This window comes from Diabrotica undecimpunctata, chromosome 3, assembly GCF_040954645.1.
Source record: "Diabrotica undecimpunctata isolate CICGRU chromosome 3, icDiaUnde3, whole genome shotgun sequence".
NCBI lineage: Eukaryota > Metazoa > Arthropoda > Insecta > Coleoptera > Chrysomelidae > Diabrotica > Diabrotica undecimpunctata.
The window spans coordinates 107294563-107319024 of NC_092805.1; the positions used below are offsets into that span (position 1 = coordinate 107294563).

Genomic DNA, 24462 nt, shown 5'->3' on the forward strand with positions numbered 1-24462 from the left:
TTCTTTTTCTAAAGATGCCTATCTTCTAGTGATGTTGGCGACCACATTGACCCATCTTATTTTATTCATAGTATCTCGAAATAGATCAGTTGATTTAAGATCAATCCATTAGAAGTAAGCAAATTTTCTGTTCTTTCCGGTGTTAATAAATTTCTTTGTCTTTCTTAGCCGCTGAAGAATAGTTCTGATAGTTGTCTGGTGTATATATGATACCCTTAACTAACATGGGTAGCACTACATTTCAAATGTCATAGACCTTTATGTTGGGGTTCTTACTAAGGGTCTTAATTTTTGTCTCCTTACAATTTAGTTTTACGCCGTATTTGTAACATTTTTCTGCAGCATTATCAATCACCCTTTGGAACCCTTAGGCACTACCTGCGAACAATACGGTATCGTTTGCATATCTACTATTGTTTATAAGTTGGCCATTAACTGCAATACCTACTTCTAATTCGTCCAGGATTTCTCTGAAGATGTTCTTACAGTATATGTTAAATAATTCTGGTGACAGTCGACATACAACCCGGTCGAACTCCTTTTCCAACTGTGAAGATCTCGGACAGTTTATTTTCGAATCGCACTGTTGCTTTGTGTTGGAGATGTAAGTTTGAGATTAGTCTTATATCCATACCATCGAGTCCTTATGTTTTTGGTACATCGATTACTTTTCCATGTGGTACTTTTTCCAATACCTCGAAATTAATGAAACATGCTTACAAATCGCAGTTCACATCTCTGGCCCTATGTATTAGAACTGCCAAACTGAAAAGTGCTTCCCCAGTTTAGAGTCCTAATCTAAATTCAAATTGAACTTCAGTTAGGTGTTCTTCTAATTTGGTGTGTATGCGCAAGGGAATGATAATAATAAGTAATTTAAGTACATGGCTCATTAAACTAATTAATCTATGTTGGCTTTTTTGGGAAGTGGAATGAATATTGATATACTCGTTTTCATCGTTCTTGGCGTGTGCCTGAAATAAGCTACTACGGAATTTTTAATATTCGTCTCTCTCTGATACACAGATGCGTAATTCAATTGTGCGAGTCACGTTCGTCATGGTAAAGTGCGATGAGAAGGGAATGAAGAGACCACTCACGTCTCCCAGTATTATAGCAATAACACCGATGCGTTTGGCCGATACGGTGTCGGTGATAAGTTCGGCCTCTTTACGAATACAGATAGCTGGCAGTGACGTGTTTTTTTTTAACATGTTCCTGATCTGTGCAGGTTTGAAGTAGCTGATGAAATAGTTTTTATAAGTAAACAGTTTTTAATTAATTAATAGTTTAAGCTCTTACTGTGTGGAATTCCATTACATAAAATAATACTCTCGACACCTTAAAAATTCCAGTTTATTATAAATTAACTCTCTCTCTTCCGATACCCATTGCAATAATGACTTGTGGCATTGTTCTTGAATGAGCTGGCTAATAGGTTTATAATTGTAGCAATTACCATTGATATTTTATGTTGTTTTAGTCGATTTTAGTCAGTCATTGTTGGAATTTGTTCCGAACAGTTTTACTTATTATTTTTTGTTGTGAATAACTAATTGTTCTATTTAATAAAAAAAAATGCCGGGAAAAACGATAACAGGAGAAATGCGACAATATGTAGTTCATTTATTGGAGTATTTTAAAAAAGAAAAAGAAAACAACGGACTTTTGCTTTCGTTATCATCGGTACATGAACGAGTAGCGGACGCTTTGAAAATCAGTCTTCACACAGTGACAAGAATAAAGAGTGAATACAAGACAGGGGCAGCTCTAACTACACCAGGAGAGTCACGTAATGTACAAAAAAAAGACTAATGATGTCAGCGATACTATAAAAGGAGAGATTAGAAATGTACTGTATGGCATGAAAGCAAAAGGAGAGCACGTTACAATTAAAGTTCCAAATACACAATTAAGAAACAAGCATCTCTATGACGGTTCTGATACAAATTTGTGGCGTCTTATGAAAAATTGTGAGTTTCATACAAACTAGAAAATAGTAGACGAGTGCTATGTGAGAAACCATGTATTGTCTCCAAACGACTGTATTTTTTGAGGCATTATATGAGAAAATTTTTAAGTCCAAGCCCACTACAGTTCGTTTTTTTAGATGAAACATGGATATTCCTAAAAGGGGCATATAAACGTACTTGGCAAGATGACTGTGTGAAAAGCATCAGAAAAGGACACGAAAATACAGGTAAACGCTTTGTTGTTTTACATGCCGGAAGTAGGCAAGGATTTGTTAAAGATGCTGGATTACTGTTTTCTACGAAATCGAAGAGTGCAGGCTATCATGATTCTATGGATAAAGAGTCTTTTAAAAAGTGGGTCTCCGAAAAGCTGATACCAATGTTGGAGGAACCATCTCTAATTATTATGGATAATGCCTCATACAATAGCTCTTTAATAGAAAAGTTACCGAATGCCAGTTGGAAAAAATCGGACTTACAAGAATGGTTACGAGCAAAAAAAATAATTTTTGACGACGATTCGGGCAAGACAGAGCTATTGAGTCTTTGTCGCCAGAATAAACCACAAAATACCAGGTACGTTATAGACGAGCTACTCCAAGAACATGGGCATCAGGTTTTAAGATTGCCTCCATATCACTGTCAATATAATCCGATTGAGTTGGTCTGGGGCATTTCTAAAGTTGGTCTTGGAGAACATGGACGTGGAGATAAAACAGTGAAAAAAGTTTGGGGCGATGCATTAGCTGAGGCAACACCTGCAGTGTTTTAACAGTTCAGAATTCGCTACAGTGCTTAAAACTTAAAAAATCTGTATCATTTTTTATTTAAAGTGGGTTAAATAATTAACACTTTTTTGGGTATATTTCAAAATCCTTTTAAAATGTACTTTTCGTTATATCCTGTCCTATTGTACTGCAAGCTAGAAAAATACTTCTTCGCAATTTATACGTATATTCCGTTATTATTAATTTAATGAAAAATAATTTATTATTTTTTTTATAACTATTATTTCGTTTGACATGCTACATTTTGCTCCGCCACTGGAGGAGGTAAATGAATCGAGCTTAGACAAGGAAAGACAGATGAAACAACTTATTGCAAGTGTTTTTACACGCACACGCCAAGAACGATGAAAACGATTATAGTAGCCAATCCTTTGGTAAGTGACCAGCCTAATACATATTGTTAAAAAGCTTCGTGAGAACTGTGATTTGGTGTGCCTCTAATAGCTTTAAAATGTATCTTCTATTAGTCTTTAAAAAACACTAAGTACAAACTTGATCCTCGTGAATAAGGCAACTTATTATATTTACAAAATATAATTTTATTTTAAAAAATAATAACTTACACATTACTTTATATATCTTAATATACTATCACACTCACTACCTTCGTTGCTTTCAGAAATGCATTCATAGTTTTCCATGTACCGCAAGCCATATTCATTCTTGATCAACGGTAGACCGGTTTCTGATATTTATATTTTTCGTAGATTATAGCGGTAAATCACTACACTGAAGGAAATTTGTAATTTGGAATTATTAAAATTTTCAAAAATTGAAAATTCTAAAAACATCTCTACGTCGAATCATTTTCCATCATTGATTATTATGAATGTCTTATAGTAATACTGATTAGATTTGGAAAATCCAAACAATGTAGATACTTACAAGTACCCTTTAATGCATCCATAAACTGTTATGCCATCTCCTGCAATATTTTGGTTTCCTCGCTTAACTGAACTTTCTTCTTTCCAAAATATTCCTCAATTTCTTGCAAACTTTTACCTTTGGTCTCTGGCAACAAGAAAAAGACAAAAATAGTTCCAATAAGTGCAATTACTCCATAGAAGCAAAATACACCTGATCTTCCAAGGCTTTGAACCATATCGGGATAGATCTTAACAGCTATAAAATTAAAGAAGTAACCCATACCTGAAATAATTCCGGCTGCAGTCCCTCGGACTTTTGTAGGAAAGAGTTCTGCAGCTAGAGCAAAAGGAAGAGGAAGAAAGCCTATCGAATTTGTAACAAAATAGACAAGTAAACAAATTAATGGAAGAAAGGTCAAGCTACTTCCACTTAATGAACCATTTTCTTTAAGTTTAATATAAAGTGCCAACGGAAGTAAACAGGATGCTATACCGATACCAGAGAATAAAGACAATGGCCTCCTTCCAAAACGTTTAGCTAAGAAACTGGGTAGAATAGCACTAATCAAACGTACGACACCAATTACGACAATAGTAATGTAAGGATCGAATGTTATTCCAGCATTATTAACTATATCTATAGCGTAAAATATGATAACAAATATACCACTGAATTGTTGGAAGAAAAAGTAGGTTAGAACCAAACCCATCGGCCTTAAACAATGGGGTTGCATTAAAAATTCCAACTTTCTTAAAATTTTCCTATACATTGACTTTTCTAACTTCATATTCGGCGCTCCTTTGCTTTTTATTAAGTTATCCAGCTCAGCTTGTATATCAGCAGTTATTCCGGTATTAAAAATTCTGCACAAACTAGTTTTTGCTTCTTCTGTTCGATATTTTCCGACCAGCCATGTGGGTGATTCCGGTATCAAAAAGGTTGTAAATAAGATTCCGACGCAGGGAAATACTGCAGTTATCAAACAAATTGCTCCAAGATTGCTCTGTAACAAAAATTCTAAAATTAAAATCATAAAAATATATCACTGTTGATTGAAATGTTATTAGAAGAAACTAATATAAAATATTAATACATTTTGTACGGTATCACCCTGTACAAAATGTACACCCCTGTGAGGTGTTCCCCTCTGAAATATAATGGAAAATATGGGAATACCTAACCACTTATTTAACCTAATAAGAAATATGTATGATAACAACTCAGCTGAAGTTAAAATACACGGAATATATTAAGACGCGTTCAAAACAAAGAAAGGAACTAGACATGGCTGCATACTATTACCATTATCGTACAAAATATAATTTAAATGTATAATGATAAAAGTACTAGACGGGTGGGATGGAGGAGTCACTATAAGAGGTAAAAAAATCAGTAACCTGCTATACGCAGATGATACACTTATACTAGCAGCGAATGAAGTCGAAATGATTACCATCACTGAACGGCTAAACAGGATAAGCGAAGAATTCAAACATCAGATCCACACCAGACAAACATAATTAATGTTTGAAGACAAAGCAAATAATAATCTACCGCACATACACCAGGTGCCAACCTTCGAAGTGGTAGACAGATTTATATACTTGGGCACGCAAAAGATTTACAATATTAGTATTGTGTTGTAAATACAAAAAGCCTAGGTAACTTACGTCGGAATAAAAGTTCCACAATACTACTCTTACTCAGTGCCTACAGTACGTGAAGGATTACCAATTTTTTTCATTTAAAATAATTACAAAATATTAACTATCCTTTTGGTTAAGACGTGGTTTAAATACTTCCGCGTTAGAATTACTAGATAAATATTGCAAATTATTGAAGAATTGCACAGCTTTGATAATTACTTTTAAATATTTTATAAATGAAACACAAAATATTATATAAAAATTTAAAATTTATTATAAATTATTTTTAATAAAGCAAAACGCTACAATGTAAGTGCAAGACATAAGAGCATACAGCGTAATATCATGCGGTTCAGATCATTATATTGTAAAGTCAAAGGTAGTTTTTCATTCATCCATAAGACAGAAATTAAACCAGATAGACAGCCGGAACAAAAAAATTTTTTTTAACATTTTTCTAGTCGAAATGTCGAATAAAGGCCTCTTCCCTTTCTTGACATTCATTGGTTTCCACATTGGTCCTGCGACTCTTAATATCGTCGCTCCAGCGCATTTGAGGTCTTCCTCTTGGTCTCTTCGCTTCGTACGGTCGCCAATTTCCAACTTCTTTGTTCCATGTTCCATCTTCGAGACGTTCGTTGTGACCAGTCCATTTTCACTTTAATTTAGCTACTTGCTCCAAGGCGTCCCTTTTGTTTTATTTTTTTGTCGATCTATGAGTGAGACACCAAGCATCTGTCGTCCCATGGTTCGCTGAGTTTTACGAATCTTGACCATGTTCATTTTTGTGAATGTTCAGGTTTGAGCTCCGTAAGTGAGAACGGGAAGGATACAAGAGTCAAGCACTCTGGTTAGAAGGTTTTGTGGTATCTTTTTGTGTTTCAGTATGTATGAGAGTTGCAATGAGAGAGAGAGAGAGTCGAATGTAGCCCATCCCATTCTTACTTGTCTATTTATTACAGTAGTTTAGTTTTTTTTTGTTTACTTTGATATTTTGACCCAGATATATGTATTCTTCTACATGTTCTACTTTTGTTCTTTGAATGGTTATCATCGGTTGATCATCTTTGTTCGACATTAGTAGATCATCGGCTTCAGTTCTTTCCATTTGTTGGCTACATCATCTGCGAATCTTAGGTGGTTTAAATATTTTCCATTGATTGAGAGTCTCTTCGTTTCTCAATTTAGTGATTTAAAGATAACAGATGTTGGCTGTAAACAGTGTGACTGTAAATAGTTTTGGAGATATGGTGTCTCCCTATCTTACTCCTTGATTGATTTTTATTGGCCTCGTTTTTATTCTGCTGGTAACCAGTGCTTCCTCAATAGCCCATAATTCTATGGTGTCACAAGCTTTTTCGTAGTCTATAAATGCTACACAGATTGGTAATTTGTATTCGTTAACTTTTTCTATTAGAACTTTTATTGTGTGAAGATGGTCACGTATGCTGAACCCTTTTCTGAAACCGGCTTGCTCTACTGGTTGATATACATAGAACTTTTTTGACAATCTATTTGTAATTATTTTTGCGAATGTTTTATAGAGTTGTGATAATAGTGATGTTGGATGATAATTTTTCAGATCTGCGTTGTGCCTTTTTTGTGTATTAATATTGTGTTAGTAGTGTTACATTTCTTAGATATGTTTCCTTCAAATAGATATTTCTTCCAGAATTTTATCATTGCCTAGTTCTTTACTTCTTTTCCTGTCTTTAATGTCATTTTCTATTTATTATGCTTCGCTAATTTCGAGCATTAATTCAGAATTTACGTTTGTTATTTTCAGATTTTGCTTTAAAGAGTGGGGACAGTTTCTTTAGTGGTATAGATCAGTATAAAAGTATAAAAGTATCTTTGATATCTGAACTTTACTTGTTTCTAGTTGGCCTTGTTGGTTTTTAATAGTGATAATATATTTTTCTTAGTTTCATTTTGGTATATTAGATACTTTGATCTTTCTTTATCACTCTTAACTGTTTGCGTATGGCTGTATTTAGTTATTTGTATTCTGTGGTGTCTCTTTAGTTTAGTAACAGGAGCTCTTTTCGTTCTTTTAGCATATTCTGCAATTCTGCACTTATTTTGGATTTTTTGTTTTTATAAGAGGTTGTTATTTCTGAGCTAGCATTCAGTAGTTCTTTTGTAATAGATGAGTTAATTTCATTTAGACTGAGTTGTTCTAGATTCAGTGCTTTGGCGGTTTTTGGCTTATTAGTATATTTTTGTTTATTGGTCTTTAGCTTTTCTGTATTTATTTGTCTCATGCTTTTAAACTTAGTTCTGCTCTTACTATACTTAACAAAAAGATATTTTGGAGCAAATAAATCTAAATATTTCGTAATTGATGCATGTGAAACAAATAAATAAAAAATAAATAAACGTGGATAGTTTAACCCTCACTACTCCAAAATAATTGTTGCATCTTTGAGAAACTTATATTCTGATTCAGCAAACCCACAAATTCCAGTTAATACGATATGATGTCGAAGACGAAAAACGGCCCCATTAGTAAATCAATGTCCCGTACTACCACAACGGTATATTCGATGGATAGGGAGGCGAGAATCGATGGAATGGGCAACATGAGTCCATGATCTGATGTTATTTAATTTCTACTTATGAGGTTATGTTAAAAATATTGTATACAAAACTAAACCCATCGACTTATCTGATTTAAAAAGACGAGTTACTGATTTGGAATGAGAGAGGCATTATTTGAGATGAACGTACTTACTCAAAGAGGTCGTGATATATCTGTAGGCATGTAGTGTTGTTTTATTGACTTCCAAAAGGCATTTGATCGTGTTAAGCACTCTATATTAATCGAAGTTTTAAGAGACATTGTCTTGGATGGCAGAGACGTTTGCATAATAAAATTGCAAATTTGTATTGGAATCAAACAACATCAGTTTTAGTAGACGATTTGAAATGACAGGCCCTTAATATTAAAAGAGAAGTACAGCAGGGATGCCTCTTGTCGTCCCTGTTTTTTAGGAAGCCCTAAACATAGAAAGCGCTTAATTAAAGATCCTTAATGTGAAACCATACAGCAGTATTGTTGCATATATCCAATGGAATAAAGCAAATAGCACTTCAAAGACGCTTAACTAATAAATTAAGATCTGATACTAAAAACATATTTGTTCAAGATATAATTTTCTAATTCTTGTAGTTTTTAAATGATTTATAATGGTAATGTTCATAGGTGATTTTATTGTTATAAATGAATTCGACAAAGTGCTTATCTAAGCTTGTCATTTCCAGAAATGGTCATTACGGCTGGACAGGGAAGTACGATAATTGTCTATAAAAAACTCGGATACATAAGAACATTTTTTAAATATCGGTTTATCAGTTGTAGCAAATTGTATGCAGATTAGATTAGTGTAAATGTGATTAACATATAATGAAATTGATGATAATTACGAATATATCTTAAACTTCTACTTCAGCTTATATTTAAAACTGTCGATGATATAATTATTTGTATATTTATATTAACCAGTAGGAGACACAAACGAGATGAAATCTAATTGAGTTTATATAAAAAATTTCCTAGTACTAAATATAATACTGACCTGAAAAAGATATCCCAAAAAGTACACTATCAACACTCCCAACGAAAATGATACAGAGGCCCATGTAGTAAAGATCCCCCTCAAGTCAGGCGAGGATATTTCAGCCATGTAAACAGTAGCTGGAGAACTACATAGTCCTGTTGAAAGCCCAGTTAATACTCTTCCCAATAAAAGTATCCAGAAATGGGATTGTTCTACGTAACAAAATAGAGCAATTGTTATCCACCCTAACAGACATACGATATTGACGAAAAACAGTGCCATTCGTCTTCCATAGCGATCAGCAAAAGGACCAGCAAAGAAACAACCAAAAGGTGTTGCTAAAGATGCGATACTTGCTAAAAGAAAGAAAAAAAATATATAAAAATCTAATATAGCAGCTCTATAGTCTTGTCGCGTCTTGTCGAACAGTCAGACAATGACACTTAAGAAAAAATTATTGGGAAATTTTTTTAATCCACACAACATTACTGTAGAAGACAAAACAATGAGAAATATTCACAGAGGAATCCTGTGACGCTTTCCGGCGAGAAAGTCATTAACTTATTTATAATTGGAGGTTAAGGGTGTTGTTCTGCTGGCTAGAAGTTGTGTGTGTCCGAATATATTTCATATATGAACATTTAAAAATAAAACAAAAAACTCAACGCTCGTGCAAATAAAATATACAAGCAATAATGAAAATATGATAGATATATTTATTACTTTGGTATATAATATAAAAGGTAATAAACAAGACGAGAGAGATAGAAATCAAAATCAACCCTTTCAGAACCACTTTTTTTCAGCAAACGAAAAAATATGCTTTGCATTAAATTTACTTAAAACAGTTCATATAACACCTTTTGGACATATTGATACACGTATTGGTACAATGATTTTAAGTTGTGTCTTTTATTTTCTGTTTCTATCTCGTTCATAATTTCTTCTACTTTTTGATTTTTATTTCGATTTAAATAAGTTCTGTGTCTTTTGACTTTGATCTTTGTATTTTCTCGTTCCTAAAAAAAATTGATTATGGGTTCATTTGTACTTAAAAGTACTTAACAAGTTTAAAAACTACCTACCGCATATGAAACATAAAAAAGCAATTTCTTTCCTTCTGACATTTCCATCTTGATTTTCCTGTACAACCAGGGTTTTTAAATCTTAAAGGTAAAGGTAGCTGTGGGTGCTCTGGAAAATGTCCAATATTTTCAAATTGCACCTCAGTAAGAGGTCTAATTTCAATGTTTTGACATTTTGCAGCTACTACTGGAATAGATATATCGCTTGAAGGTCTTCCCTGTTTTCGGTTATTGAAAGAGTTGACTTTTATGAGGGCTTCACCAACTTTCATCCTAAAGTATAGAAGGTCCATGATATCTTTTTGTGGAATTCTAAAAGTATGCATGTCTTCTTTATACTCTAATCAAGAGTTTGTTGGGGCCATGTCAACTGCATGAAAGATTAGTCGAATAGTCCACTTTCTGCAACGATTTTTTGTTCTGTAAAACGCAATAAGAGCATCTGTTTTATCTATGCCACCCTTTGACTTATTATAGTTTTGTATAACTTCGGGTCAACTTACGTCAATAAAACATTTTGTTTTTTTATTCCAACGTTTTACATTTTCTGTACCAACCCCAACCAAGTTGGATACCATTGTCACTGACTTGTTATCTAACCATCTGGTTACTACAATTCCATCGAAAGAGATAATTTGTTCCGTTGATCCTCTCTCGTTTTTTGAAAAATCTTTTTCATCAGTTAGAGCTAGTTTAGAAAATCTATTGATCCTCGCAGTACCAGCAACAAGTATTGATTTTTGGTTGAGAATTTGTAAAAGCTTATAGCTCGTAAAATAATTGTCAAGTACAGTACAATGCATGCTTATTAGGTTCTAGTACTTTCGATAATTGCAATACGATAGCTGCACTCTGTCCATATTTCAAATAAGAAGCTTCTATTTTTGTGGTACTACCTTGATAGATTAGAAAATTATAAATCAATCCACTTTCACCACCTAAATACAGTTTTATCCCCCTTGGATTGGGTTTGTTTTTGATGTATTACTTTACAGACAATCTACCTTTGAAGGGCATGATTTTTTCGTTTGTGCAAACTTTAGAACTGATTCAAAAACTGGTGGAACTTTCTAAAGTTTGTCGTTGCTCTGTCTGGGTTATAGATTGTCAACACAATGTAAGTGGGAACGAAGTTTAAAAAAAAACGATTCAATGTCATTGTGTCTGAAAAAATATCAATTTTTAAAAATTTGTCCCAATACATTCGCAGTCTTGGAACTTTTAGATAGCCTGTTATAATAATAAGGCCAAAAAACGATTTTATTTCTTGCAGGTTAAATGGTACAAATTTCTCCATTCCAGTTTGCAAAGCATACATATTCGTGTATTGAACGAAATTTTCAAATAATCTTTCGGGGAAATATCTCAGAAAATATGTAACTGGTAACTCAATGTATTAGGTACCTAATTGTAGTGTTGCATATTGAACATTATGTAACCATTTTACATATTTTGTTAGTGTAATGAAGTTATCATAGTTTTCGCCCTGTTCACCATCCTCCTTCTTGTCTTCCTCATTATCCTCTTCCTCTCCTCATCCTCCCCTTCGTTTTGATTTTCTGAGACATGGCATGATACTATATGCATTATTATACTATAAATTATTATGTCTGATGCTACCAGAAAGTGCCATTAGGTAAAAGTTAGAACTTAAATATAATTGATATTATGTATTATTTTAATTGGGTATTAACTACAATTTCAGTTTAAAATACGTTTATCTTGACGTTTCGATTTCCATTTCGGAAATCATTCTTAAAATACGAAGTTGAAATCGAAATCGAAATCAATATAATTGAAATTCTAATGATTACAGTCACATGATACTATATGCATTGTTATAGTATAAATTATCATGTCTGATGCTACTAGAAAGTGCCATTAGGTAAAAGTTAGAAAATATCCTTTATAAAAAGTATATATATATATATATACATATATATATATATATATATACATATGTATATATATATATATATATAATATTCTAAAGATGCTCTTTATAGACAACGAGAGGAATTTCATTTTCCTCGTGGACAATATTAAGATACTTCAGATATACGATACAGGGTAACATATTTATTATTCACATTTATAGAGTTTTTATCGCCTTCTACACAAAGTAGAAGGCATTTTACTTTCTCTCTGTTCTTTAGTCACACTATAAGTTTCGCCCTATTGGGTCTCATCAGATAGCGATAGATCTAATACAAACTTAAAGAAAGTATAACGTTCAACCAGTACTCTTTACTAAGAAGTGGATACAAGTACATTGTTGCCATTTACTTTGGATAGCAGATCATCAAAACCACTCTATCCCTAAACTATATACCAACCGCAAAAATTTGATAATGTTCTAAAATATTATGCCTCCTCGCTAAGTAATATGCTTCTTAAAACAAAAAGAGAAATCAAACGATTTTTACCTGGCGAAACCGAATTCAAATTTTTACCACTGTGCTTCCTAAAACTTGCGAAGCAAACAGCTTGATAAATTACTCGGCAAGGAAATCTAAAATTGCATTCCACATGCCGTTCATCATGGTCAAAATTCGTAGTAAATTCAGTTTATGGTACTCCAACCGAAGTAAAGTAATAAAACATAATGACGGTATTAGATTTTTGTTTTGATACAGGGCAGCGACAGCCGCTTATATACGTATAAGCGGCTGTCGATGCCCTGTATCAAAACAAAAATCTAATACCGTCATTATGTAATATGCTTCTGTCTATTCGCCCAGCCAATTGCTGAAATTCCTTTCTGTCTTCGAGTTTGTAGTTTACCTACCAATATTTAATGAGTTCCAATAGAAGTCAACTTCATAATGAGCTTGAAGCACAAACTTTTAGACAGTAAGGATAGTTCTGCCTTACAGATGCGAAATACATCATATTCTATAAAACCAATTGCAGAAATTTGTTTCTGGGCAGGACAATTTGTTATTCCTGTTAGTTATATTAAATACTTCTATTTTCAACTTTTTTGTACTCCCTTGTATTACTTACTTTGTTTTGACTTTATTGTTAATAAAGTTTAAAAAATACTTTGTACAACTTACCAAACCAAGACAACTCAATGGGGTTCAAATGTCCATGAAGTACAGGTAGAGCTACTGCCGAGAATCCCAGACTCATACTAGGACCGACGCTGGAGAAATTGGCTAATATCCCCAAAATAAACTGAAACATTGTATATATTATAGAAGGCTAGCATGATTCAACGATAAAATATTAATTTTTAGACTATTGATTTTAGTAACATAAAGTTAGTTTGTATTTGGTAAATATACAATTATAAATATCTCAAAATTTAAAATTAATTTTAATGACTAATATAATTATGTGGCGTTTCGTTTTTTGTTGTTAAACTGTTGTTCAGATGAAATGGTCAAATGAAGATGATTGTAAGTTAACTTATACTGTGGTCCTTGGCAAGAGACTGACGTTGACTTCATATTTAAAAAACAGAATAAATAAGACCAAACTAATCCAGAGGAAGTTAGCTGGAGAGAGAGAGAGAGAGAGAGAGAGAGAGAGAGAGCTAGTAATAAAAAGTAAACTTAGATTCATAACGAAGATGGAACTAATCAATAACGTTGTTATACCAACATTAACGTGTATTTTGATAGTTGCATGGAGACAAACATAGACAAACATAAAAAGTATAGAAGTAATGGAAAACAAGAACATTATAACTGTCGCGATGATTCCCTACTACGTTGCTATCACGTATGAGACAATTCAGGGTGATATCGTAAATCGGGTAAAATGGTAAAATGCTCTTTTTTTTTTCCCGGTACAAAGATGTCTCCGTAAATCTAAATTCCGACAGTTTTTTATCATTTGAAAACCAGCCCCGTTTTTAAAGCCGTATGTAATTTGTGCAAAACTGTTTTCAGTGCTCATAAATTTTTATACAATGCATGCATTTGTAGACGTTGCTTCAGGTAGTTTAATCCGCGAGATATTTTTCGATATATTCTGTCTTCTAAGACCGTTTATATATAACATAACCTAGAAATCGTTGCATCTAACATTGTGAACTTCTTGCCGTGCTATTCTCCATTTCACCCATGGTAAATGGGGAAAATGGCGAACTCGGGCAAGGGCGATATGATAAAGACCTTTTCCAACGCGTATATCTATCTCTATTGCCGCTGTTTCAAATTCGGCAAAGTCCAATTTTTTTTTTATTGCTTTGGTCCGACGAGTTAAGGACGGTATGTCGCTTGGTTTCATAATTTTCATGTTACAAAAGTCGGCGTACGTAACAACTGACATTTTCCTTCTATGGCTAAGGAACCACTTTGCAACTAGGAAGCCTAAGGGAATAGTCGTGCTCATTTTAGATGGACATAGCTCCCATTGCAGCAGTGTTGATACATTAGAGTTTGCAGAGGAAAATAACATAGTTTTGCTCTGTCTACCCAGCCACACGACACATTATCTGCAGCCACTAGACAGTGCATTTTTAAAGCTTTAAAATCCTATTATTACAATTCATGTAATTCGTACATTAAAATAAATCCAAATAGAAAAATTTCAAGACTAGTGTTTGAAGGACTGCGTACAAAGTCATGGGTACAAGCAGTTACGACGGACAATGCAATATTGGGATTCAGAAGTACAGGAATCGTCCCGTTTAAGTCTGATGCTATCCCCGAATATTGCATTTTTAATATCAGATTCAGATCAACAACAAAAAAACAACGAGCGACGTGAAAATAGACCTACTTCACCTCAACCAGGTTGTTTGCACTGAGAGGAAACCACGAATTCCTAAGAAAAACCAACAGCAGAAGTAAATAAAGGTCAGGAACATGAACACAGGCAAACTTCATTATAACTGATTGTGCGGAAAATCCACAGGAAATCATGTATTCTTCATCAGAAGCACCAGATCTGACTTTAACAATGGCAAAAGAAAAATGTTCCGCTGGGAAATTCCTGGATCATATTTCGCCGAAATTTACCCTAGATTAAGTTATCCTAGATATAAGGTTTATTATTTTAAAAATTTAATGACTGACAGTAGATGACAATTGACTGGATCCCCCGTAGCATGCGACGGACAGTGTTACTAGTTTTTCAATATTTAAAATCCATAAACCATAATTATAAAAAAATTGTAAAATATTTTACTTTGATAAAGCGAAAAAAACAAGGTTTCGTAATTTATGAAATCGTAATTACTAATGATTTATTTTATTTTTTTAACAACCTGTGATAAATATTACAAAAGAAAACTATTTATATACCTATTACAATTATTTTTCGTTACAAATTATCACCTATAGAATGAAAAAAAAAATAAAAAATAATAATACATGGTAATGATAATGAAAATAATTGTACACTTGATAAACTTATTGTTGTTAATAGGGATTACGTCTTACAGTTTATTAATAGCATAATCTGTCGTTATGTCACATTTCGCCCGCCCAACGATAAAAATGGTCAAAATATAAATATGATGTTGTTGGGGTAATCTTTCGAAATATACATATTGCACCATTTGTTTTACTTTTGATCCATGACATATGTATAAACATTTATGTAATATTACATAGATGATAACACTTTAAAAAATACTGTAGTCAAGGAAAACGTCTTTGTATCAATCGAAATGTGATTAATTACGTGATAGAATTTTCCATGGGTTTTTTCATGCGAATAAGAAAAAAAAATTATAGGTAATATAACCAGAGGAAACAAATATATGTAATAGATTAAATCATTAAAAAATTGTAGATAAAAATTTGTCACTGTTCAGTCTTAGTTAAAGATTGAAATGTTAGAGCCACACTACCAAGTGGGGCTCTAACATTGGAACATCTGAATGAGCGTCATCGAAATAAAATATTTTTAAAAGCAATAAAACCAAACTATTAATATAACTTTTAAATTTAAAAATGCAGGATATCATCGTGTTATGGTAGAAGATTACAACGCCTTTTATAGAGAACTGTTCAAAGCAGAAATAATATAAATATCAATACCTTTTTGTCCAAGATAATATGACCACCCCGACAAACCTTTGCCGACAGAAGTAAATGTTTCTTATAGCGCGTTATTACTCTGTGGGTTACTGGAATTTTACGTCTGAATATTACTGAATTGTTAATATTTTTTTTTATAATAATACCACATTTTTTAAGTTCTACAAAAATTTTAAAAATCTTATTTTTGTTCTTTAAAAATTTTGGTTTAATTGTTTTAGTTATTTTTAAACTTTGTTAAATATTATATAAAATTTATGCATCATTTAAATTTTCAGTATTATTTTATATTTATGTTTAATAACGTCATTTTGATTATCATTACATTTTTTAATTTTATTTAATTTAATCTAATTTTATTTAATTTAATTGAATTTTATTTAATTTCATTTAATTTTGTTTAATTTTATTTAATTTTATTTAATTTTATTTAATTTTATTTCATTTTATTTAATTTTATTTAATTTTATTTAATTTTGTTTAATTTTACTTAATTCTATTTAATTTTATTTAATTTTATCTAATTTTATTTAATTTTGTTTAATTTTATTTAATTCTATTTAATTTTATCTAATTTTATCTAATTTTATCTAATTTTATTTAATTTTATTTTATATTATTTAATTTTTTTTTAATTTTATAGTTTTATTTAATTTAATTTAGTTTTATTTAATTTTATTTAATTTTTTTAAATTTTATTTAATTTAATTTTATTTTATTTTATTAAATTTTATTTATTTTTATTAAATATTATTTAATTTTATTCAATTTTATGTAATTGTATTTATTTTTATTTAATTTTATTTATTATTATTTAATTATATTTAATTTTATTTAATAATATTTAATTTTATTTATTCTTATTTAATTTCATTTAATTATATTTACCTTGATCTAATTTAATTTAATTTGAATTCATTTTATTAAATTTTACTTAATTTTATTTAATTTTAATTTAATTAAATTTAATGTAATTTAATTTAATTTAATTTTCTTTTGGTAAAACGTTGACATTTATTAAACGTCATTTTATTTTTATAATAAGTGTATATGTAAATGTATGTAAATCTTACAATTACAGTACCTAGCCCATATATTTAGCAATTTGACAAAAAAATTAATTACTAATGAAGTAGTAAAATTATAGAGTATAGATATTTGAATCATTAATTTTTAGAATGTATTACCAATAAATCAACCGTATCATTTTAAAAACAAAATATGGTTAAAAATTCAAATGCTGGTAGTTCAGATTTCTTTCCTAGGTGGTAGTTACCCTACCGGACAAACACTGTGACTTGTCCTTGCCTTTTATATAAATAGATGAGCGTCAAATAGTGTGGCTGCATTAAATAAATAGTACTAAAAATATGTTAATAACTTATTTAAGACAACTTATAAGACCTTTATCGGAATTAAATGTAATTAAAGTGAGTAAAGAGAAGGCAAATAAATAATATTTAATATACACAAATTTTATCATAAACAATAATTTTAGAATTATTTTGATTTCTTCATTAAATGAAAAGAAAGTCTGCTCTACTGTCTTCTTAGATGTAAATAAAGCTTTCGATAAAGTCTGGCATGTGTGTTTAAACTGCAAATTAAGAACTCTAAAGCCTAAACAGTATTCAAAAACCTTAAAGTCATATTTTTCGGATAGATACTTCAGAATAAAGCAATAAGAAAGAATTGTATTCGGATTTAAAGGAGATTAGATCCGGTCCTTTATCTACTATGTACGTGTGATACTCCAGAATTAGAAAGTCAAGCAATATCCATTTTGTAGATAAAAAAAATCCAAAATTTACCAATTAGAATAAATGGTATTTAAGTTCCTCATGTAATGTCAGCAAAATATCTGGGTATCACCTTAGACGCGCGATTGTGCTGGAAAGGACACGTCAAAAAGAAAAGAGCTTGGTATTCGATATGAGAAAATGTATTGGATGATTAAAAGAAACTTTACTTTATCCATTCATGACAAATTGTTAATCTATAAGCAAATAATAAGACCAGTTTGGATATATTGTTGTCAACTTTGGGAATGTACTAATGTTAGTAATATAAATATCATGCAAAGATTTCAAAACAAAGTACTCAGATATACCGTTGATGGTCATTGGTATAGAGATAGTGGATAGAGTGATCAAAAAGAGCAGAAAGTCACAAGTAGAGACTTCATATCATGAGAATGTTAAAGTAATCCAGCTCTTTGATAAAAATGGGCTATAAAAAAAGTCAAAAGTTTGAGCTAGTTTAAGTGTCTAGTCAAAAGCAGAGTATAGTGCTATATAGTGCATCCGGATTTGGATTCTTTCATATTAGCAAACCTTAGTGGTTTGCAAGTATTTTATGCTCTTTACATCTTTACTGGCCTACCTACACCACTCTAAGCCACGGGGTGTAGGTAGACCAGTGATCAGTTTGTAAGTTTATCCAGGTCTATTTTAAAATCCTGGTTTTATTTCAGTAATGAGTTTGTATTATCTATGAACGCATGTATGCTAATTGGTGACGAGTTTACGTGTACTCGTTTGTCACAGAGGAACAACAGAATAAAAATGAAGCAAGGATGGGAAGGAAGCATAGGCAGTAGGCTATCACAGCAGATAGAAGAAGGTTAAGAATAAAATAATGTTTGTCTGTTCGATATAATGACTAAACCGCATCGTTAATTGGTTTACTAAGGATCTCAGAAAGTTGTGTGCAATTTACAGTTGTATATGGTAGTCTTTGTCTCGCAACCACAACACTTTGCCGATCTATGGATTTGAAATATGTTTAATAACCAGGCTGTGATTGTAATTTTATGACACTTGCCATAATTCAGATATAAGTAGTTAAATACAAATTGAAACTCAAAAACCAACATAGTATGGGTGGAAATAAAGCAAATGTGCACTTTTACGACCTTAAATAAAAACGTATTTCTTTTTAACACTGTTCTAAAGCTATTTTCTTGTTTCATCTTATTGCAATTGCACTATTTTTATTTTATCCTTGATACTTGCAAAATAAATAATTTTTATCTATACTAAGATACAACTATTAGCCTAGTATGCCAAGCAGTGCAGTCTATCCATGTAGAGTATCTATGGGTTTGCATGGTTTATAATAACAAAATTTGGTTTACTAATAAATATAAAAGAACTATTAAAATAAATAATAAAAACTGGATTAGATAAATAACAAAACTTGAAAGACCAACAGAAAATTACAATACATAATATCAATGAGAAGCCAAATTAATCAAAAAATCTTCCCAAAAACAACTCAATAGATCCCTAGCATTCAAATTAAAACCAAACTCTAAGCATATATATTAAACCAACGTATGTTAATGCAAAAATAGTATTTAAAATTATTTAATATTCATTTAAATGTATTCGGATATTATTATTTTTTGTTATACATTTTATAGTGATGTATTTTTAACCACCCGAAACAGGGCAAACTTCAGAAAGTACTTTTAGTTGATCGATTGTCATCATAACAATATTGTCTACAAAATACGTAAAATAATATAAAATATTTACCTGTTTTAAAACAGACCTGTGGCCACTTTCTCCGGTAATCCCATGTTTAATTGCCATATTGGCTATTTTGAATGTCCGCGAGCCCTGTGTTTTTGCCTTTGCACCTCTTGTGAATGAAAGTATTCACACGTAATCCAGCACCGCTGCTGCTGATGTTATCCACTATCAAATAAATCCTTTTAAAAACATCAAATCGTTATCTATCTACTAATTCGTAATTCAATTAAATAAAAAAAATCTAGAGATAAGCTGTTTATATCGAATAAATATTGAGTAAAAAATGTATACACGAGCTTAGATATACAACAATATTTTCTATATTTAAACAAAGAAACCAGACATAAAGTGGTTCTGTACCAAAGAAAACAGTATTTTCTTTAGTGTCTCAAGTTGACAAATTGTATTTTTCTTTATTTTCCTTTAAGAATTTAATAAAATGCTTAACGGACCTCTTCTTAGCAGATAACTAAGTAATAATAGCAACCTACCAATACAACATGAAAATTAACAGAAAAATGTGAAAAATGGCCCCTATAAACGTGATACTGTTTTGGAACATATGGGACTGAGTAGAAATAGAAATTTATTCAATGAGATGAGCATGTTGTATATACAAATTGGACCAAATAATAAATAAGGAAATTAGACTGAAGAGAGACCGGAAGAGTTTATAATATCTTTGATACTACAAAATTAAAAACAACTAATGTGATGCGGCCAAAGGATTTATGAGTTAAAGGATAGACACTGTTCAAAAATGGCAATAAATTACGAGGCTTGTTCAATTGAAACCCATATTTAGTCAAATGTATTGGCAAATATATCTACAATAATTATGGCTCATATTCCGAAAACCATTACGTTTTAATGACTTGTTCAGTGTCTTAAAGATGTAAAAATCGCAAGGCGATAAATCGAGAATATAAGGTGAATGCTTTGTTATCCTTCAATTATTTCGTTGTAGATTTTCTTTCACTACTTTGGCAATATGAGATCGAGCATTGTCGTGCGGAAGAATGACACCAAGTGAGAGCTTATCTGGATTTTTTCGTCTTGTTGCTTGATGGAGCTTGTTCAAAGTTTTATTATACAGGTTTTGGTTGATATGCACTCTAGGTTCTGTAAACTCCATGAGCAAGGGTCATAAATTTCGACCAGCTTTTAACGTTATTACTTTATCGTTAGTAAATGTATCTAAAACCGTTTGAAACCCATTTAACTCTACTTCTAGTGATGTTAACATTATGATGATCGATCAATGGCAATGTGTTGGACATGTTACTGTATTCGTGTTTGTTCCAGAAAAATCACGATGATTTTGATGAAAAGAATGAAAAAGAAACAGACTCACCCGTTATTGCTTGCTCCGTTTGTTGCATTCAATGGCGTTCTCGTTCAGGATTTATTTCATTCCTTTTTAAAGCACATCTATTAATATAAACAAAACTATAACCAATCTGGCGTTATCGTGTTTTTGGCAACGTTGTCTAAGTTTTCTTAAAGGAATTCATAGAAAAGACGTTGGATTGTTGGTCATTAAATTTTAAAGAGAAATATCTATTAAATATGTAGGATTTCAGTAGAAGAAAATAGTTACTACATAGTGCTATTTGTACTTTGTAAAGCAGATCTCTGTGCTAGACCTGATCAAACGCTTGTGAAATATAGCGGAATATAGCGTTGCAGTATGTTCTTTCAGTAAAGTGATTTTTCCTGAAAACAAAACTGACGTTTTGGTAGTAATGTTATAAATTTATGATCTGCATATATTCTTTGTAGGAGCAATCTTTCAAAAACTTTGCTTACGGTTAGGAGTAGACTGATGGCTTGATAAGATGTTACTTCATTGGGCTCTTTTCCTGGCTAAAGAATCATAATGATTTTAGCAAAGTTCCATATTTTTGAAAAGTATGATAAGCTTAGCATGCGATTGAATATAATTATTAGCATAGCAATGATCTTGCGAGGAAGTTGTTTTAGTACCTACTTGTACAGAGATTAAATTATAACCTGGGGCCTTTCGTGAGTTGAGTTTATTTATTTCTCTCTTGACTTGTGTACGAGTCAAATTTTTGATCTAGAGGGACATTTGACATTTTGCGCTAATGAGTTCTTCCACTTCTTTATCTGGGTCTGATAGCTAGGTTTGAAATACGCTTGTAAGACGTTCAGCAAAGACGTCCGCTTTTACTTTGTTGGAACGTGCCCATTCGCCATTTGGTTTACGGATGGTAGAGATAGTTGTGTATCGTTTCTTAAGCTTCTTAGTCACCCTCCATAACCTCTAGTCATTTGCTGTCAGGTTTTTAATGTAGTGTTTGAGGGTTTCGTTGTTTGCGGCTTTGATGGCTACTCCAAGTTGGCTGTCAAGTCTATTATAGATTATACGTTGATCTATGATGTTTCTAGAACTTTGCCAGGTTCTGCTCGGACGTTTTCCAGCAATAAGTTAATGAATGTGCAGTGGAACATTATTGGTATGTGTTGATTTGCGTCCAGTTCGTGGTATAGATTACCATGCTGCTTCTTGTACAAGTGTTGTGAAGTATTGAGCTGCTGTATCTATGTCGTGTGGAGATTTGATCCGTAAATTATAATCAGTGTGTTTTTTTTCTTTTTCTTTTCAGAAAACAGAAAATAGAAATCAGAATTGAAAATCTGTCCAATTGTTATTTTTTAATGACAGTCGGGGAGGGTTGGGTTGTTTATAATTGTGATACTCTTGCTCATAATAACCGGTGTATGATTCAATGAGAGATCATAGCAAGAATATATTAGACAGTTGTTTCTGGACACTCCTTTGCTTACGTAGTAGTCCAGTAGATTTTAAAGTTTTGTGGGGTCACTCGGCCAGTACGTATGGATTCATTTCGTTGATGTGACAATCATATTTATTATCGGTCATTACTTTTAAAATATTACAACCTTTTGTTGTTGTGAGTCTTGAGCCACAGTGTTTGGCATTCAAGTCTCCCCCGGCTGCGAATTCACTGCGTAGCCTTCTTCCAAGTAATTGAAAGAAGGCTTTGTATTCATCTGTGGACATTGCATGACGAGGTGGGCTGTAGATTGTAGATATGTTAAAATGTCATGGCGTTGCATTCACTTAAATGATTTTTAATAAGCAGTATGTCCACTTTATTCACGTTTAAGAAAGTAATTATTTCCTGCTAGCGGTTTAGCAGGCCATTAGCGTTCCATGTGGCAAAAGTATGTTTAAGAATTTCGTTGGTTAATGACTTGTGTTATATTAAGTTTAATATCATTACTGTCTTAACTCATATGTTGAGAGAATACGTTTTTGAACTCGTTAAGTAATGTTATTAGTTCTTGTTCTACATTAGTTTTAGGTTCTGATTCGTGATTGGTTTGATGTGCTGTCCCGTTTGCTATATTCTTTGATGGTTTAGTAGAGTGGTATTTCGCTGATTTGTTTTATTGGCAGATTTAGCAGATTTTTAATGAATTTAGCCTCGGAAAATTTGCTTATCATTTTTTTTGAACGGAAGAGTTTTCATATTTTAAATTTTTTTTAAATAAAAATGATGTTAGGTATCGGTAATTTGAGAAAAATTGACTTTTTTAAATTAGAAGGATGTAATTGCATACTAAAACATAGTTTTTAATTTCAAACAACGTTTTATAATAAGAATGTTCGATATTGTGAAATATAAAGGTACTTTCCTCTTGAGCGAAATTCATATTTTTTGACATACCGTAATCGTATAAGATTGATAAAATGTGATATCTGATGATTGTATCTTGGGTTTAGACCATGCACTACTGTTTATGAAAAATAACGTTTTTTCATAAACTTAAAAATGTTTTGATGAATACGATCTGATTGTATAACAAAATATCTTAGTTGTACAAAAGATTACATCAGGATCAATTAATTATCATCTAATAGAAAAAGTAATTAGAATATTTTTGACAAGTTAACTTAAATCTATTATCGTGTTAAGTAAAGTACCTAATGTATAAATGAAAGTATTGATGTTTATAAGAACTGTCTTAAAAAAACTGCAATGATATTGGCCAATCTTCCTTTACAATACTGCTCACAAATAAATGTATTAATAAAGTAGGGTAGCAAGAAATACCACAGCAAATAATACATACTAAAAGTAAATTGAATCTTAATTTTTTTTTTAATTCATAATAAAATTGTAAATGACATGTAAAAACTTACCTTTGATTTAAAAAACAAAATATCGTAGAAATATAGAATGAATCATTAGGTATGCGACTTAATCTAATCTGCCTTCTAATTAACCCAAAACTAAAATAAAATAGGTATTTTATAGATGTTGTGGAAAATTGAGAAAAATATGTTATGAATAGTATTTTCTACTTTATCTTGAACACGGCCTTAAATATTTCATGTATTTAGGATTACAAAATTATTACTATTTGAATAAGTACTGCAGTAAATTTTACCCTGACTTTCAAATTCATCATTTGGATTGATATACGAATACCTACGCAAATCTGTATAAAACGACAGATATATTAGTGATAGTACATTGTTTATAAATTTAAAAGTTATTAAGATATATGACTTATTAGAAAAGAAAACATATTGTGAATTAAAAAACGTAACATATTTTTACGCAATACTAAGGTTATATTTATCTTTGATTTCTTGGAACCAAACAGCGTACTTTATTGGATTTTATTCAAAAATACAGTGCTTAATTTCTATAGGACCATAGTTTCTTTAGAAATTTTTAATCGTACAACCATCAGTTGCATCAGAAAATTAAAATTGTGTACAAAAAAAGAAACTTAAAACCATATACAAAATATGTACCTTCAATTATATTCTAGAGCTGGTAAAAGATTAAACAGCAACAGTATATAAAGAGGTAAGCTATATTTTTTCTTCTTCTATTCTGTATGGAATTATAAATTATATGTGTAGGAAGTATAAATATTGATATTTTGCAAGATATCTTATCACCCTTTAGATGCTGGGTCTCCTTTTGTCTCTCTGTTCCAAATT

General features: G+C 31.4%; 1 protein-coding gene across 4 annotated transcripts; it reads right to left on the reverse strand.

Moving 5' to 3' along the window:
- Positions 1–3276: 3276 nt before the first annotated feature.
- Positions 3277–23788, reverse strand: LOC140437169 (facilitated trehalose transporter Tret1-like). Of its 4 annotated transcripts, XM_072526516.1 has the most exons (6): positions 23650–23761; positions 20809–20885; positions 19458–19619; positions 12979–13099; positions 8853–9190; positions 3277–4631 (listed from the first exon to the last, which is right to left on the reverse strand). In XM_072526516.1, the coding sequence occupies exons 3-6, from the start codon at positions 19512–19514 to the stop codon at positions 3675–3677; spliced, it is 1473 nt and encodes a 490-aa protein (XP_072382617.1). In that variant the 5' UTR covers positions 19515–19619; positions 20809–20885; positions 23650–23761; the 3' UTR covers positions 3277–3674. The 4 variants fall into 4 exon arrangements, with proteins under 4 accessions (XP_072382617.1, XP_072382616.1, XP_072382618.1 ...); XM_072526515.1 differs by lacking the exon at positions 20809–20885 and having other exon boundaries at positions 23650–23788; XM_072526517.1 differs by lacking the exon at positions 20809–20885 and having other exon boundaries at positions 19458–19633; positions 23650–23748.
- Between the last annotated feature and the right edge of the window lie 674 nt (positions 23789–24462).